This window comes from Aquila chrysaetos, chromosome 11 (assembly GCF_900496995.4).
Source record: "Aquila chrysaetos chrysaetos chromosome 11, bAquChr1.4, whole genome shotgun sequence".
Classification (NCBI taxonomy): Eukaryota; Metazoa; Chordata; class Aves; order Accipitriformes; family Accipitridae; genus Aquila; species Aquila chrysaetos.
The window spans coordinates 3,079,414-3,098,512 of record NC_044014.1 but is presented as its reverse complement, the minus strand read 5'-3'; the positions used below and the strand labels follow the sequence as shown (position 1 = coordinate 3,098,512).

The 19,099-nt window shown below is 40.6% G+C and overlaps 1 protein-coding gene across 1 annotated transcript; it reads left to right on the top strand.

Annotated features, from left to right (window-relative positions):
- Nucleotides 1–5,240: 5,240 nt before the first annotated feature.
- On the top strand, nucleotides 5,241–9,051 carry NPS (neuropeptide S). The gene is made up of 2 exons (XM_041127492.1): nucleotides 5,241–5,541; nucleotides 7,848–9,051. The coding sequence occupies exons 1-2, from the start codon at nucleotides 5,500–5,502 to the stop codon at nucleotides 8,055–8,057; spliced, it is 252 nt and encodes an 83-aa protein (XP_040983426.1). The 5' UTR covers nucleotides 5,241–5,499; the 3' UTR covers nucleotides 8,058–9,051.
- Nucleotides 9,052–19,099: the final 10,048 nt, after the last annotated feature.

Sequence of the window (19,099 nt, the reverse complement as noted above, 5' to 3'; positions counted from 1 at the left end):
AATCTGCCTTACCAAAAATGCAAGACCATCTATAAATCGGAAATATTTTCTACCACAGTTAAATGTGTTTTTGCCAAAAGCCTTATTCTTGTCATTTCGCATAGAGTATAGCATGAACGTGGTAGCGTCAGCAGAAGTCGCGTGGACGTTTGAGCACTTGGCAGAGGGCCTGCAAGGTGCCATGCGCTGCAGTGCAGTCTATGGGAGACGATGACGTTTGGTGTCGCAGGCTCAGGTTTTACGTCACTGCGCAATTTGACGCAATCAGCAGCTCTGCCCCGTGCCGGCGAGTGGGGGTAAGAAAACTCATGCTGCCTCAGCCCGCATCGTCTCTGTGTACGTTGACTGTAACCAGGAAAAAGAGTATGTATAATTATAGATGATGATTTAGATTTTAAAATCCCGAGGACAGTGACTATGACACAGCCGACAATTCCTGTCCTGAGGATCAAAAACGTGACTGTAAAGCTAATTTCTACTTCTGGCATGGGAGGATCAGACTGCAGCTCCTTCCCCTTTGCTGTGACAGTGATGTGCACAGCTCCGATGATGCAGAAGTGCTTCGAAATGGGGTGGCAACCTGGACCCTGAGGTTCACATCATCTGTATGTCCACAAAACTTGCACCCTGTTCCTTACGTAGTCTAACACCGTTTGCTTGCTGCGTACCTCCTAGCTGCTGAGCATCTGTCCAGGCAAAGCAAGCTGACCAAAACGCCGGTAAGGAGTGGGAGGCAGGAGTGGCAGTCGTGCTTCTTGCTTTAATGCCTTTTTGATTTTCTTTTTCTCCTCCTAGATCAAACCTGTGCGTCAGAAGGTGCATTGCTGGAGCCTTAGCCACTGCGAACGCAGGCTTAGAGGGGAATGACATCTGAGTGGAACTGCATTGAAAATTAGGTTTTACAAAGGGGCCGTGCGTCTTTTAAGCGAGGGCTGCGATGCCACGTCCCTGTCTGCGAGGAGCTCGAGCAGTCTATCACTCGCAGGACTTTGTTCTGCGGGCGGCAGCGTTAGCAAGCAAAATGAAATTCAATAAATGTGTCTCTCCTTCTGGAGAACTTCTGAAGCTGAAACAGGAACGCAGAGCTGTTTATCCACAGCAGCCAACGTGGGCCTCGATGGACTCGGAAAATATGCACCTGACCTTTGATGAGAGTATCGCATCCTCCGTAGAGAGCACTTCTGTTCAAACACCTTGGCGGCAGAGGAGCAAAGTAAATAACACCGAGGACAGGCTCCAGCCCGCGGGCATGAGTACCGCATGTTCGTGGAGCCGTCGGAGACGGTCAATCACTGCCCGGTCAAATATCCGAGGGCAGGAGGGGAGGCAAGAGCTGTGCTTCCCTCCAGCTGCACCATTTGGCCTTATAAGCCCTTACCCCTGTCAGCCAGGGACACGGTCTTTCTGGATCATAACCCAGTTTAAGGGGATTAGAAACAATCCTGGCAGGGAGAGGCACAGAAATAGTCAAGTGTGCATCTACAGCAACTTTTTAGCTCCTTCGTGCCTCTGTAGATGAGATCTCAGTGGTGCAAGCGAAAGGTTTGGTTGCGTCCCCTTGCTGGTAGTGAGAACACACCAATAACGACCAAAGGAATAAAGCTGCTTTCTGACTTCTGTTTTAATTCTGTCTTTCTGTCTTGCTGGGATTTTCTATTATCACTAAGTCAGAAACAGATTTATAGGCTGTGAGTATGACTAATTTCCATTTTGCACCTTGCTATGATCTCAGAGCAAACCATCCTGGCTCTTTGGTTTCTTGATGTTCTTGAAAGCAAGAAAAAGTTTGAGCTCGGAGCAAAATATCCAGGCAGCTTTCTCCAAAAAAAATCCATGCTGAGGTTTCACTGGGAGCATCCTAGAGGGGAACAACGAGATTTAGCACCTTGCCTTTATCCAGACCAGTAACCTGCTCTGGTTTTACAATGTTTGAGGTTATACCAATGGACCATGCAGACAGGTTTTGGTGTATTCTTTCATTTTTGTTCTTTTGATCCCTTAGCAAAGGCACACAATGCCAGTTTAAACACTTTAGACTTACTACAGTGATGGGGGAGGGAAATATCATGCTCTAAAGCTTATAGGCCTGCTAACCTTATTAAGTTGCAAGGCTTGATAGGCTTATCAGCAAGCTGTGTGTTCTGTTTCATATGTTTTTCATGGGGAAACCAAACGAGAGCAGCAGTGAGGTGCAAGACACTGTTCCTTTAACAAAGCAAGCAGAAGGGAAGAGGTGATGTTGTTGGCTTTGCAGGGAAGTGGAGGCTCTTGCTGCTAATTTATTCTCATAAAATGCAAATTTTATGGATGCTGGGAATTTTTATTATGGTTCTTAATGATTCACATGACCTGTGATACCTGCTAGTGAACCTTACCTGCGAGCAAAGCCTCAGTCTGGCTGCTCTGCAGACAGAGTAGAAGACAGAAATGTCAATTGCCACTTGTTCTGTTAAACCTGACTCATCTAAACCTGAAGTGGGAATATCTTGAATGTATCTAAATCTCCATATACACTTTATGCATGCAAATCACTGTTGTGGTGTGTTAAATTGCATCCTGAATAGCTAGAAAAATTAAACTCGAAGCAAGAAGCAAATGTGAGAGCTTGGATCTTTGCTCTGTTCAGATAATACTACTTCTGTGTGTCTCAGAGGTGGACAAACCCCCTGAGCCCAGTTCTGGCTTTGGTGATGTCTCAATAACACATACTCACCTAACTTCCATCTGCATCTGCCTCGTGTGAAAGCAATTTGTGGTTGCTCAGCTGGTCAAAGCCTTTGAAAAGGTGAAATCTGCTCTTGGATTTTGTGGGGGAAAACCCCGAACATTGCTTGCCCGTCTCTTCTTAGAGTCAGGTCCTAAGGACCGCAGGCTGTCATAGATGACTTTTAGGCAGAATTGGAAACAGAAAGCAGTCTAGAGAATTTTGCTGAGAAAGCTCTTACTGTGAGCATTTATAGTACGAGCATGAACGAAATACACGCAAACCCTCAGGTTGACCGTTATTTTCTTTGTAGTGTTCAGTCCAGATGCGATTAGTTTTGCAAAGTGCTTGGGAGATTTGCTGCCGTATGAGCCTCTTTCCCACCGACTGCGTGAAACATCCTTAACGAGCGTATTTGATCATCTTTTTGTCTTCCCTTAGAAAGTCACACAAGACCTGTCTTCCCATGTTGTTCAAAGCTTCTGTAACCTGCTGCTTTGCTCCAGGCTCCACGAAGCTTCATCCTGTCCGGGCCCGCATGGCCATCTCCTTGGGGTCGCCTGGGAGCTGCTTGGTGGCCTCGTTTGGTTCACCTCTCACCACCTGCTCATGCTGAAGGTGCCTACAGAGAGTGTCTGGGCACCTCTCATGTCCAAAGCTTGGGAGCTAGAAATGTGGCCAAATCCACTCTTTTAGAGGGATGTGATAAAGGTAAGCACAGGAGGTACTGACCAGGCACAACGGGAGGTCACCAGGGACTCAAACAACTCATGATTAGAAAACCCCAAGTCAATAATGCACCAAAGGTTACCGGAGAGTCTAAGGCACAAACTCCAACATTGAAACTAGAAACCCTGAACTCCAATCGCAAGGCTATTCTTGTCCCTTGTCTTCCACAACTAACGTTGCGTGAAGGTTAATTTTGTATTAAAAATGGAGTTAAACTAAATGCAGATACAATGGAAGCTGACGCTAAACTATGCTCAAGCAGAATCCAACCCGAAGTGCTTTTCATTGCAGCAGAAACACTGGCTAATCCGCTTATCGGTTGCAGTTGGAGGTCCTGTACAAGTTGGAATGGGATGTTCAATTCAAACGAAAGGATTTTCTCTCTGAATAAGAGGACGCATACTGAATATGCAAATAGTCAAATGTTCTCTTGATGGTTTTTATAAACGGATTGCTTACTGTGGTGTTTAAATGAGGCTAATTTCATCTTATATTTCTGTAGTCCTGTTGGTCCTGAAGAAGCCTGAAGTACTTTACCAGCAACCACAAACACGTACTTCTTAAAAGTAATTTAAGAGTCATTGGATTATATCAACCACTGACATGATCAGCACAACCATGTACAGTGATGATGAAAAAATATTCAGCCACAACCTGAGATCAAATTATGAATTTTTCTATAAAAAGTATTAAAGGCTCTTACATGCCACTGTATTTCTTCCAGCCTTACCTGAAGGCCTTACTGCTTTCTACCTCCTGGAATTAAATGCATCTACATCAGGAGACTGAATGTTCCAGTTAAAGTTGCCTTAATTTATAACAGCTCAGGTCTCCCTGAAGAGTCACACCAAGTTCCCTTCTGGGGGCCTTGTACGTTGATTTTCCAGTGTAAACACTGAAGGAAATACAACGTTTGAGGCTGCTGAGCCACTGGCATGCCTAACACTAAGTGACTGTCCAAAAAAAAGATCCTTAGCTTTTTCATTCTAAGAAAAAAAATTGAATTTAATGTTTTTCAGTATTCCCTCGCCTCTGCAGTCTGACATTCACAGACTTTGTGGGACTCTTACTGCCTTTACAGTACTCTGTATAAATAAACCACAGGATCCCTAACTGTTGCGCAATTAAATTAGATGTTGCGCAATTAAATTTGTTGCAGTAACGAATGATGCTCTTAGACATTAAACATTTGCTACATTGATAGAGAGTATCAGAATTTATTAATCCTACAGAAGATTTGTCTGAATAAACTTAACATAGGCTAAGATATGTCTGCATACAAGAGAAGAAATTTATGTCCAAAGAACTTAAGTTCTAAGAAAAACGCTTAAAAATTGGGTGTGTTGAAAACTAAGCATGTAAAAAAAAAAAAAGAGGGGGAAGAAAAAGAAAAAAGCTATATATATTGTTACATATTGTTCTATGTATTGTAGCGGCTCTGTGTCTGACAAGGTTATTTGAGGAACTTTCTACTTAAAGTGCACTTTTACTGTTTTTGCCTTGCAGCCAGGCTTTACAAGGTCTTAATATGATATATTGGAAGTGGTAAAAAATTCTTGAAACGTATTTTTGAAATCTTTAGACCTTTGACCATATTTGCTAGGATGATACAGACTTAACAGTAAACCCACTTGAGAGACATTTTAATGGAACACTTTAAACGAAATCAATTGGTAGTTTTATAATGGCAGCTGAATGTGTGTTCTTGCCATTTTCCCATTTAACAAGAAGAAAAGGCCAAACAAGGACCAATTAGTCATAATAAAATCAGCTTTGATGACATTTTCACTCCTGAACTCTGGTATAAAATGGTCATCTAAGAAAGAACTGAAAGGATATGTGAGGAATTTGGTAGTATAACTGCATGTACATACATATACACTCCTGAGCAAAAAATGATCAGGTAAAGACACTGTGGATTACTTTGTATATGGAGAAAAATATACCGTTTGTGTGTTTATGTGTATGCATCTAGTTTTGCTCGATTTTGTTTTCAATTTTAACTGATCTCAGTTTTTCTTTGAAGTCTATGCAGGTTAAACTTTGTTTTCATTCTTTGGATCTCAATGATTTTCGTGTGCTCAGGTTACCCAGTTGTCCCTTCCATGGTAAGTCATGCTTCCTACTTATTTGAAGATGAGATGCTTAATTTCTTTTAAATAGCTATTTTATTTAAATTAATTTTTTTGTTTGCTTGTTTCTTTGTAGTTGTTGTTTTCTATAAAATGAAAGAAGTTTGTTGTATTAAAGCTATTGGTTTAATAGTATTACGTAATTTTCCTGGAGTCTAGCTCAATTTTTGCTTTAGTTACTAATAAAATATGCAAGCCTCTAAAATAATCATGTGAGAAATCTATTGCATATTTAATGTAGAGTGTGGGGAGCTGAAATATTGTATAGAAAAGAGAAAAACATCAATCTCCATTTCATCTAAATTCCTTGTCTATATCAAATAGGTGCAATAAGATATATGTATTAATTTCTCTTATTGCTAGCTAGTTTATAAACCAATAAAGTTATTTGTCACTGTTAGTGTGTAGGTAAAGGAGAAATTCTTATATAAAGTTATGGAAAATTATTGCATAGAATCAGTAATATAAATTTCATTGAACTATGAAAGAAAGTAGAACAGCCTATAAAACAGAAGTGAACAAGTTACTTAAATAACGCTAATATCCTTTCAGTTGCTGATCTCGACCAGGTTACCATGACAGATTGCTGGTCAAACTGTGCATACACCGTTTAAGACTTTGCCAATGTGAAATGAGATATTTTATTTCTAACGATGTTCAATTTCCCTGCTTTGGACAAAGTCTTCTTTAGACTCCCTGTTTCTTTCTTGCTGTAAAATCAGCTCTAGGAGCCACGGTTCAGATTTCTGTGTTTCCTCTCATGTGTTTTGCAGCATTATCTTTTTGTTAAGGTGATCTGTCGCTAGCAGAAATGGTGGCTACTTGTGCAGCTGTTTATTTATTGATGTGAAGTTCCCCTTAGCCTTAATCTATCCATCGCCCGGTTCTTCTGGATGTTTTCCTTCCATAAATGCTGAATCATCTTTCATTTCTGATCACGGATAGTTTAGACAGAGCTTGATCTGACTATCCACATTTCTTAATGGATCTTTTTATGGCAATGATATAATAGGTAAAATGAGTTTAATTATTTCAATGAATATCTTGCATGTCAAAATAATAGTCATTTATTCAGTAGTATAAGTGCCTGTATAGGGCGTGAGATAGCAGCTAAAAATTCAAAGGGGAATTTCTCTGTGTCTCTTACAGAAAGTATTTCTTCTTGTTAGGGAGAAACTTCAGTCTGGGGAAAAACCCAGTCCGTGGCCAGAGAAGGCGGCGTGGTTAGTGAGCTGCGTGCCTGCTCAGCTGCCTCAGCCTCTTGCTTGCAGAAAGAATCATTAATCTACCTTTTATATGCACAGAACAGAAAAAATGTTAAGTACTAAACAGCATTAATAAAAGTAATAGCATAGTGAATTAAAACTACTCTTAGTGAAGCTAACGGCAATTTTGCCATCAATTCCAGTGAAGGCAGGTGTTAACCCTGTGCCTTTGCATGCAACCTTTTCCCAAGCAAGGATGCGATACAGACAGCTTCAGAGATGATGGCAGAGTATTTCTGTTAGATAGATAATCAACAAGCTGGGAAATCATGATATGACGAAAGATGCACAGAACAACTATAGACATGCCAGGAAATGTTTCCTTTTAAATTCAATGTTAATTTAAATGCAATTTAAATTTGTAAAACTTTTTAATGTAGTTTACATTTTTATGCTGTAAAATGCAGGTAAGAGGAACGTATACATAAAACTATATAGATTTTAATCCAGACTTTTAAAAATTCCCTTGCTATTTTTTCCTTATTAAATTTAGTCATAACTACTACCATAACTAGTCATAACTACTAGAAAGCTTCCTCCCCCCAAATTCCTGATTTACAAGATTTTCATTTTCTCTTATCTGTCATTGAAACTACATGAATTCACACAAGTGATAACAAGATACTGTTTCATTGTTAACTGAAAAAAATCTCATTTTATAGCAGTAAACACGCATGCTACTCTAGGGAAGCTGTGTTACATCACAACTGGTCAACATCACGGAAAACAATTCATATTATACTATAAACATAATTGTAACAGTATCAGTATTTTATACCAGAAATATCACAGTTGAGTTTTCTAGAAAGTGACAAAAAAAACCTGATTTTGAATATGACAAATCCTTAGCAAATAACAGTTCATCCTTGTCATTCTAAGCATAAATTGTTTTTGTGTTTCTGCTTTCTTTTTATACTGAACAAGTCCTGGCAAACACACAAATCCATAATTTTACCTTTTCTTATCTCTCTCTTTTTTCTTTTTTTCTTTTTTCTTTTTTTTTTTTTTTATCTTCAGAGCAGCAATCCTTTTTATTTGAATTGCCAGCTGCATGGAAAATCTGATTACTGCCTCGTCCTGCTGAATAACTGCTTAGCCAAGGTGGGCAGGAATGAAGAACTGGCTTTTTTAAAGCCTTACCTGGAGATGCCTTTCAATAAAAGGTCCTTTCGCAACGGTGTTGGATCAGGAATTAAAAAAACTTCCTTTCGAAGAGCAAAGTCATAAGAAAATGTTCAAAACCACAGTCCCCATTTTAGCGTCTGATGTTTAACTTTGTGCTTAAAGTCATTTTTATGCTTTTCTATGATAAAACCAACAGAGACAAACGTACCCGGGTCTTCAGCGTGTAAACAGATGTTTATTTCAAAGAGCACAAGCCAAGTGGAGCAGATGGGATTGCTCAGAAAGGGCTTTGTTTCCAAAGTTACAGTATCATAAAGTTTTGTATTGAAATGAATGTTTTCATTTGGTTAATTCCCCTTCTTTGTAAAGCTACAGATTTAATCAGCTTGCTCTTGATTAATACAAAAATAGTCCTGTGCTTTGAATAGATGTGCGCGTGCAGCCTGTCGGGAGGACTGACGGTGTTATTCCTGACACCCCTCCTCTCTGCCGTAGAGGCAAACCCACCGGCAAGGCAAGACGTGCCTGTCCCAAATCACATTTACTTGAAGACAACTGCTATGGCAATTTTAATACATATTTCAAGTACGTTTCCTTTCAGATTTCCAAAGATATGAAGCCCCACTGGTGAAAGACAGAATCAGGCCCTACCTGTAACTTCTAGTTTATTTTTAATATAGTTATTTAAAATGACTTTAGCAGGAAATAATCTTTTGCGATGTGTCATCTAATTTCCAGAAGAGTCCTGGGAAATCACTCTAAAGCAGGGTATCAGTGCAGCTCCCTTTGCCTCAATTAATTGACTTACGTAGGCAACACATATCTGATGAAATGTGCCAAATGTGGTTTCTGCTCGTCTGCTACAGATGTGGCGCAGTAATTAACAACGGGGCTTTTTTTAATTTCTTGTAAAAAAAAAAAAAAAGAAAAAAGTCATTTGGTCTGAAAATATGTAAATGTGGTGTGTAGGAAAGGTCATCTGCTGAGTTACATATGTGTGAATTTTACCTTGTGGCTGTTTCCTCCAAATGCAGTGTAACAAGCTGTGACATTGGCTTGAAAATGTTGCGAAGTGTCCATGCAATGCATTTTGAATTCAAAGCTCAGATAATAATAAATCAGTATATGGATGCTTTCTAATATTTCCCTGTTAAATATCATAACCCAGGAGAGCTTTATTAAAGCTAGAATAAGGTTGATTGGCATCATCACCTCTATGATGCCTGTTCCTGTGTTCTGCACCCCTGAGCCCACGGAGAAAAGTGTCTCGTGGAGCACGGAGCTGCGCTAGTGCAATACGGGGTTTCTGGACTGCAGCTGGCTAATTTCTGGCTGATTCGAGATCAAACACACTCCTGTCTGCATTTGTCCACGCTGAAATGTTTAAAACATCATAATTTTTAAAGCTGCTTAAACACTTAGACTCCTTTTGGGTACTGTTGGTGTCTAGGTTGCTTAGCTTCTCGCAGTCCTTAGTCAAGTGACACCTAGAGACCTTTAAGAAGGTATAAGGAAATTGTTAGATAATTATTATTCTCATGCACTCTGTCTCGTGTAATGTCTGGATGGGAGGAAGCCCAGGCCAGCAAACGCGGTGGCACGCAGGAGTTCCACTGCAGCAAGCCATTCGCCCTGTTTCGTTCTTGGCTGCTGCGATTTCAGCTATGGCAGATGTCCTGCAAATGCGATTTTCCAACTCAAACACTATCTAGCTCTGTCCAGACCTGCCCAAGAAGCAGTGTTTTAATGCCTTTGGCCATGTAAAACTGAAGCGCTAGGAATGACTCCTGGCCTGTGACTGCTGAGAGGTACCGAAGCGAAACACGGGTCCTGAGTGCAGGGTCCCAATGGTGGTGGTCTTTCCTTTTCAGTACTTAAGGAAAAAAAGGTGACGTGGATTTAATTAAGCCCTCGTGTGGGCATAATGTGTGTATTCTGCGTCTGTGCACGTCTGTATTCAGTGAGGTGGAGGTGTTTTGTCACAGTGCAGCTACCTGGAGTGGCTCTGTCCTGCTCCTTGCAGCCCCTATCACCACCCAAGTTATTTTTCAGGAAAGAAAAAAATGCAAAAAAGTCCAAATTTATCTTTGTCTTGGGTTTTCACATCCATTTTAGTTAACTTTTTTCTACATAATCAAATACATTTCTGTCTTGGTAACCTATGATAAACAAGGTTGTCTGCAAGCCAACAGAGCTGTATGTGTAGCTTTGAAAATCCGCCTCTTCCTTTTCATTTATTGTGCAGGTATACGACTAACTCGTTTAGTGTTTTGGCAACTGCCTTTGAAGAGGGTGTGTTCAGGAGGGATGGAGAGCCGGTATCCTGCTCGCACAGTCCTTCATCCCCCTTTGGTGAAAGTATGGGCTGCAAGAAAAATAGCTTCTTGGCTACAGGAAAAATCCCATTATTTATGATTTAGTCATTCCCTGACAAGCCACTCCACCTTGAGGGATCTGCATATACAAAAAAGATGGTGCGAGGAGGCCACCAAGAGCCATAAGTCTTGCACTCACCTAAATCACCCCGCGCAGGGCTGGAAAATGTAGATTATCCAGCTGACTTACAGACGTGGTTCTGTCACCGGCAGTCTGATCTCACCATCCCCATCCACTGAAAACTCACAGCACTTACGCTGCCTTCGACGTGAAATGCTGAACTCTTTTCTGAACTTTAAAGGTGGCTTTATTTTGGAAAGAACGGAGAGTAACCTTAGTGATCTCTGTCAGAAAATAAGGATCTAAGGGTGCCATTGCTGAGCACATTAATTTTTATGCTGACACAAAACTGGAAAGGTGACATAAGAAGTCTTTTTTCAGTGCAAAGAGGACAATAGGAACGACTATAGGAACGCTAGCTTACAGCATAATTAATGTGCTGCAATGAATTATATTCCTTTCTGGAGAACAGGGATTCATTACTCTGTGAAAAGATACTTCGTTGACTTTCTTTACTATTTTTCTTGGCTAACCTAAGAGAAAGAGAAAGAACAAACAAGTTTAGAGGGTGGGAAGAGTAATGCTTTGTCTAGGGATGGAGGAGCAAGTTGGGAAGCTGGGAATGCCTTGACCAGTCTTGGCCTTTGATCGTAGTTCAGTCTGTGACCTTAGATAAGTCACTTCATTTCTACTCAGTTTCTCCATCTGAAAAATAAGGAGCTCTCTTCATCAAGCCATCTCGCATAAGCAGTGCCATGACTGATGGATTTGGGAAGTGTTTTGGAGGTGTTGGGGCAGAGAAGGGTGGTGTCTGCAGCCAGCGCGGCGTCCTGGGGCTGGGAAAAAGGCGTGAGCCCTGCTGCCCGCTCAGCGTGACCTCCAGTGTCACCTTCAGCATCCTAATGCCCGTGTTCATTTTCTAACCTCCAGGGAGCCCTGTGGATTTCATAGCCGAGCCAATTCCCAGGTTTACAAGCTGTTTTCCAGCTGCGTTGTCCATTACTCCAGCTACTGCCAAACAAATGGGTGAGATTCTCGTTCCCCAACGAGGCTGAGGCATCCACTACACCTGCACTTTCAAAGTGCAGCTGCTATAGTTTATTCAATCTTGAGCTAGTAATACTGTATCTTGTCTTCTTTTTTGATCATGCATCCTTTGGTAAAACACATTAAAATGTATTTAAAGGGCATGCAGAATCCCTGGATCCATAGGGATTTTTTTACCCTACTTTGCTCTAACTTGCATCTACCTTTGGAGACTTTGGACATAAGTTTCCACTAATGAGTCCCTGTCTTTGGGCTGTGAGAGCCATCTTTGAGCACAGCAGCCCCTATTTTTAGCAGCCAGCCTGTCCTGAGCCCTGGGGACGGGCTGCCGCTGCCCTGCAGCTGCAGGAGCCTGTGCTGCATCCCCATCCCCATCCCCATCCCTGGAGGGGCACCTTGCAAAGGGCCCTGCATGTTATTGCATGTTGCCTGCTGCTCCTCTGCTCCCTAAAAATGGTCTGTGCCTTCGAAGGAGGCAGCTAAGGTTCACCGCCAGGTGACTATGAAAAGAACAAATCCAATAAAACATGAACAAGTGAAATCTGCCTGAAGACAGAAAGAGGAATTAACATTTTTTTTTTCTACTTCACAGATTATTGGCAAGAAAGGCAATTAAATAGCCTGATGTAATAGCATCTAATTTACTTGTGAGACTGAAAATTAGATGTTGTAATGACATACCAATACTTGGTTTTCTGATTACCAAGCATATATTAAAGTATATATATATATCGCGTTTAGATTTCCTAATTTGCTATTATTTGCTACCTGTAGATGGTAATTTATTACCTTAAAATACTGAGAGGAAGAAAGGAAGAAGTCTCTTGCTGCTTTTAGCTTTGGATATAATTTTGACCTTAAGAAAGAACAAGACAGATATGAGAGAGTATATTAGATGTTATTATTACCGTAATAAAATACAGATAAAAATCATAGTGCAGAAAGAGTCTAAGACAACTATTAAGCATTTGTCATATAAAGAAAATCAAAATTTAACTTATCAGATATTCTGGCACTTTAAAGATTCATCATGAAAAATTACTTCTAACAGTGAAGCGTTTATGCAATATGTCATTGATGAGCTGTCTGCTTAAACATTTAAAGAGTTTGGAAAAAGATAAAAAAATGTCAAAGATATACTTTTTATTAGTCTGACAGAATGTTTCACTATATTTAAATTTATTTTTAATAGTGAAACAGTATGGCATTACATTTTTTTAAGAAAACAAGCTGAGTCCATTGTCCTACCCTAACATGTGATGGTTAGTGAGCATAACCAAACCAAGACTGTAGCTCGTCAACTGAAAAAATGATACAGCTGTACATCAGACTTCACTCCCGTATTTGGTTTTAGAGCCAGGGGGAATTTTTCTGCCTTTGTGGTGATAGAAAGACTTTTTCTTCTAATACCCTACTGGATTTGAAGTCATTGGGTTGATTATGCTTAAAATTAAGCATATCTTAAAAGCTTGATCAACTGAGACCTATCTTCTCAAAGTCTTCAGTATGAACCTTTCAGAGGACATAAAAGGGCTCAATGCGATAAGAAATGAGCTATCAAGTACTGCTCTCGAGACATCATCCACAACTCATTGAAGTCAACAGAAAGCTACTGAGCATCTTCCAATGGGCTTTGGATCAGACGTTCAGCGTATTAACGGTAAGAGTATTTTGTATTCGCTTCTTACGGTCGGTCGAATGAATCCAGTGAATCTCTATGGCAACCCTTGAGCACCTCACAGCAGCTATGTGCACTAATAGATATTTCTTCCCAGAAAGCATCCTCATTGATTCCTGTGGTTTGTGCCTACTGTCTCTTTTAGCCCACTGTATCTTAATTTGGGGACCATAACATCGCTGGCATTTCAAAACCGCAGCCAAATGCTGGAGCTGGGAGCTCCTCGAGGAGCCCAGGCCGCTGCAGTTGGCTCTGTGTCTTCATTAGCAGCCACTGCATCGTAATTAGTAGCATGACACTTGGATGAACCGAAGGTCTACAAGGATGTGTGCGTAAATCTATCGTTAAACACAGAGCTGTAAATACAGAAGTGAGCATTATTCTAGAGTGATTTCAGTCCGCCCACCCCCCTTTTTTCTTTTTTTTTTTAATAAAAAGTACACTAGCCAGTAGATGATGGTTGTACATGATGTGGAGTTTTGTTTACTTTGTTTTCAAGTAAAAATCATAAAGTAAATGAAAAGAACAAATGGATCTCAACTTGATTCAAAATACAGGGGGAGAATGTGTACAAGTAAAAATGACCATTGGGGAAAAAATCATTGCCCTTTAGTGGTATTTGCTCTTCACTGACAATTTCATTGATAATCCTCTGCAGGGCTGTTTTGGAATATTTTACAGTAAACAAAGACCTGGAGTCATGAGATATTTTGGTAGGAGCCTGCTTGATGGAGCTCCTTTTCCATGCCACGGCCTTCATGCTCAAGCCCATCCACAGTGTTTGGTGGGTCTTTCTCGGCACGGTCTGCAACGCATAGTCACGGGGTGTCTCCGGACAGTGCATCTCTGCAAGGGTTTGGAAAACCCATCCATACATCAGACGTAGCAGACAGAGCTCAGCTGACTGCGGTGGGAGGTTAGACACACAATTCACACACAGACATCTCCTTTCAGGCTATAAATTTAGCTGTCTTAATTTTGAACTGAGTCCCACCGTTTCTGTTAACGATTTTCTTGAAGCCACTGAATGGCAGCTGTGGTAACATTCTCCGCTATCTGGAAATGTGTCAGAGATATCAGATGTTCTTGGTTTGAAGTTGTAAGGGCTTTTGCTACACTTCTACATATTTTGGATAAAAGAACCTGGCTTCTTGGACAGGCGTGCCTTTTGGTTTCCCCATGTTATGACAAGGGATGCATTTGACTCCGCTGGTCTTTTTGCTTTTTAGTTTTAGCTAGGTCTGCAAATTATTCCTTCCTGCTGGCAACGTGAATCTTGTTAGCTTCCTGGATGATGGGAGCAGCACAGTCACGAGCATATTTTCTACTGCTCAGTGATGCCTGGCAAAGTGCATCCTGTGAAATGCCACTTCGTTTCATGTTTCTCAGTTTTAAATTCATTTTCACATTCAAAATATGGCAAAATTATTGTTGCGCAAGACATCATGGCACGTCAGGAAGGATGCTAAGTCATTCACTTAATTAGACAGCAATTGGTGCTGGCTGGAGTGCACCATAATGCGAAGAAGCAATGTGTAAGTTAAGGGGACAGGCTATTCGACTGCTTGTTGTTGACTCGGTTTCATGGTTTGGCATCAGAAGTCATGCCAAGTGTGGGCTAGTCCTGAGTGCTGGGCTCTGGCTGCTATCGCATGCCTGCCCTCGAGATGTGCGAGAGAATTACAAGTGCTATATTTCTATATCTTCCAATAAAATAGCACAATTGGAAGAAAACAAACTTTACTTAATACACTATTTATATTCTCTCTTATCTTTGGTTACTTTTGGTTATGTGATCTAATCATGTCCATTTATTAATGAGGTTCCTTACAGTCACTTGAGGCAATGTAGGAAAATTGACTGCAGGAGCTTACGGAGCAATTTAAGGCCAAATCCTGATTGTTGAACATAATGAGGTATGCCAACTGATGCACAGAGATCCTGTTGATTACTTTAAACAACCTTAAATGAAAGAAGACAAATGACCCGTGTGGGTGGAATTGATGTAATTGGTCTATGAAAAGATACTTATAAACCAAACCAAAATTGTTCTTTTCCCACTTGCAAATGTGGGTTGTTATTTACTTTTTTCTTTGCCTACCTGCAAATACGTACAATACTGTAACCGGCTTTCTCAGGGATGCTTCTAACCGCCAGCAGCTGGGCAAGCCACTGTGTCAGAGCACAATCTCCATTTCAGATTGATGCAACTCAAGCTCCAGGCCACTAAAGCACTTCGAAAAGCCCAACCAGTTTCTCTAATTTTATATCAAGCTGGCATTTTTCTAAGTTTCTGCCACCAAACTGTTGCTTTTGATGCCCAAGTGCTTTGTGAGGCACCGTTGTCTTTGCACAGTGCATTTTTCCAGCGTAGGAAAAGGGTGTGCATGAGAATGAGATATACAGCAGGTTCAGGTCTGCTCCTTGGCAGTTAGTTGAGATAGTTTGCTCTTTTGCATGTAAAGCATTGTGTCAATTTGCATATTTGGGTATTTGAACTTTACAAATCACTCCTTATGATCAACAAATAAGGTGTCATTTACGTGCTTGTGTTAAGGAAATGAGTTGCATTTATCTTCACTACGTTCTCAGAATGCAGTCAGGTGTTTTGGCACAGTGCAAGCTCTCGCTGCCTTGCTCGTGCTGTTCGCCTGTCACCCAGTCTGTACCTTTGAGCCTGTAGCACTGCTTAATTAACAATACCATAGACGCTACAGCCTTAAAATGAAAACTAAATGGTTTGGTCACTAGCCTAATGTGGATATTTTGCTAAGCCATATTCAATTATTTCACTTTTTATTTATGTAAAATGCCTTGTATTTTAGATGGATATAATCATACTGCATTAAAAAAAACAGCATTTTTAAGGGTCTTACGGCTGAAGAGAGTTTCATTTGACAGATTGATTGGAAAGCGTTTGTTTCAGTGCTTGCAAAGTTAGCGGAGGTATATATGATATGGTTGTTCATAACCATCACATCAATTCCATTAATTTGTTGGAGCTCCCCCCCTGCAGTATAGAGGATGGGGTAGGGACAAGGTCCAGGCCTCTGACACCTGCCTTTGTGCTGCTGTAGGACAGAATCCCACTCTGTAAGTTTGTCTTCGCAAACACACATCCTTTTCCATGTCAACCAGCTTGACGCTGATATGTCTGTGACAGTATCGGAATCTGCCTTTTCATTTGACGCCGGTAGCTTTTTACTTGGTGGCAATATTTTTTTGGATGTGTTTCCAACAAATATCGAAATTTTATTTTGTGCAAAGCCTGAAAAAAAAATTAGTTTTCCTCATTAGGTCTCCACAAGGCTCGTACTGGTTACCATTAAAATGCTGGCATTTACCAACAGTCATAGCAAATGATGTTTCGGTAGTTTTGCATTATAATTATTTTTTTAGTGACCCCAATACAGTTGTATATTTTTCTCAATGCCTTGTTAAATACAGTAATGGTCAGTAGCAGCAGCAAGGTAAGTACTTGTTCATGACTAACAGAACAAAACTGGGAAGAAAAAGCAAACACAACCGCTCTCCAGGGGATCCTGTCTCAGAGTGTATGAAAACTCTTATTTCTGAGAGTTACTTTTTAAAATTCTTGACCTTCAGGAAATGGTTCAATTTTACCATAAATAAACAATGACTTTCACATGCCAGTGGGGGAGAGTGAAGAGATTCTTCTCATTCTGTTGATATTTTTATGCTGTGGAGTTGCAGAGGTACAAACCCAGGACTGCCGAGCCCAGGCAGGAATGCAGTACGCCTGACACAGCCTTGCAAAAAAAATCAATAAAAAAATGGGGCCATTTCTCCTTTTTCCTATAGCAAGCTGCCCCCACGCTCCCTATGTCGCCCTGGGCAGGTTACTCACTATTTCTGCACGTGGGTCTTACATCCAGAAAAATATGAACTTGTCCTTTTTTCCTTCCTCTGTTACATTGATGTGATTTTCTGCTGCCAGGGCCGGTACACGCTCTCTGTTTGGAATTTGTGCAGTGTCTAGCCAGTGCAAATTAATTTGGTATGTCAGCACTACTGTAGTGCAAATGATAACTCATTGTGGGAACGATGGATAACCAGCATGTGATGGCATGAAGGAGGAGATTCGCGGAATAGAAAGGACAGGTACTAAAACTGGATCTCTGAGCAATTTCTATATTTTTGGGGGTGTTGTTTTGTCCTGCATACTTGCACAAGAAAAAATGTTACCAGAGAGATAAAAGCCTATGACACGTGTATATTTTGCTCTTTCTTTGTTTTCATGATCACAAGCTTAGCTTTTTAAATTTGGTGGGGCTGGAGATGGGAGGTGGACTTTTTTCTCTGTCAGCTTGAAGTCGCTGCAGGTTAGCATTCCGTAATTATTTTTGTCATAAAGATGAATGCCATCCTAAAAAAGTTGGAAGCTAACAGCACCTCAGCTTTGATATATGAATATTACCACTTTGAATGTTGGAATGGCATTATAGATGGTTTATGGTTTTATGACTATGAGACATTTCTTAGTCTCTGATTCAGAAATACATTTCCTACACATTTTAAAGCAACTTTTGGTCTTTGACATCCTTTTTTTTTTTTTTTTTTTTTTGGCTCGTCTTTGATTTCAAAATGCTTCTTGAAGTGACTTTAAGAGATTGTAGGATTTTACGAGATATTCATCACAAAACTTAGGTGCAGATTAGTCACCTTTAGCCACCTCTAATTTAATACCCCGCAATGTCAAGGAACGGCTGCATTGCATTAATTCACTCCAATTCCTGCTGGGAAATCACCAAACCTTCATAGATAGCTATTGCAATGTGAAATGGTTAATGTCTGTTGCGTTTTCTAAATTGTACACCCTCCTAGCTATACAAAGATCATGCAAATGTGATATTTGAGAGAATATATTTGCAGAATTGTTGTAGTTTTTAAAAAGAAAATAGCATCATTTTGTTTTGAACGCGTTTCTCCCCTCACCCCTAGCCTGCCAAAGCGCTGGCGGTTCTGCACATTGCAATAAGCACTATTCAAAATACGTTTGGAAAAAAGCAGTAAAATGGAAGACTGCCCTCTAACGTCAACACAGCCGACCAAAGAGGACTCAAAAGGCAGCAAAAGGCAATGGAGGGGAATAAGGATTGGCCATCACTTCTCTGGATGACCAGCAGTTTGAGTAGAAAAGCGGATGGAGGAACGTTTGAAAATTTGGGGATTTCAGAAGCATCAAATGGAGCTGAGACGTCAGGACCCACTAAAAGCCAAATCTGAGCCTCAAACAGTATTTGTTTTGAAAATCCTGCCCCAGGTAAGGATTCAGCCGTTTCCTCACTGCCTTTTAGTGCTATGGACATTTAGCAGTGATTGAGGCTGAACAAGGGGAGGGCTTGTGGGCAAGTAGGTGTTCAGGTTTATTTTAGCAGCAAAAGTCAACTGGCACTGAATGGCATGGAGCAACAACTGAACGGCTCTCTGTCATCATCGTTGTGGTGAATAGTTTAGAAAAGAGGTCCCAAGGTTTTCTGGTGTTGAACACATGAGGAAACCTATGAGATGACGCAGGTCCTTGAGGAATGTGATAGTGCAGATATCTCAGCAACACCATAACCTCACGTTTATGGGATGGGAATTGTCACTCAGACTAAGTGGGGTCCAGCGAGGACTTTGCAGAAAGTTTCTGATGTTTACAGCAGCTGTGTTATGTTACGCCATCCCATTGCTGTCAGCTCCTCTAGCTGCTTGTGTTCTTACAGAAGATACTTTAGGAGGCAAAACAAAGCAGTACCACTGGCAACAAGAAAAAACTCAGTGTTAATTTGCGGTTGTCTGAAAAGCTGTTCTCCATGAAAAGGTAGACTCTAAATATAAAATATTTTATATTATGATGCCAATTGTCAAAACACACAGATTAAGTAAAGTAAACGTGTATTGGATCTGTTACAGCTTCCTATTGCAACAAGTGTACTATAAAAATATTAAAGATGAAAAAAAAAAAAAAAACCAGAAA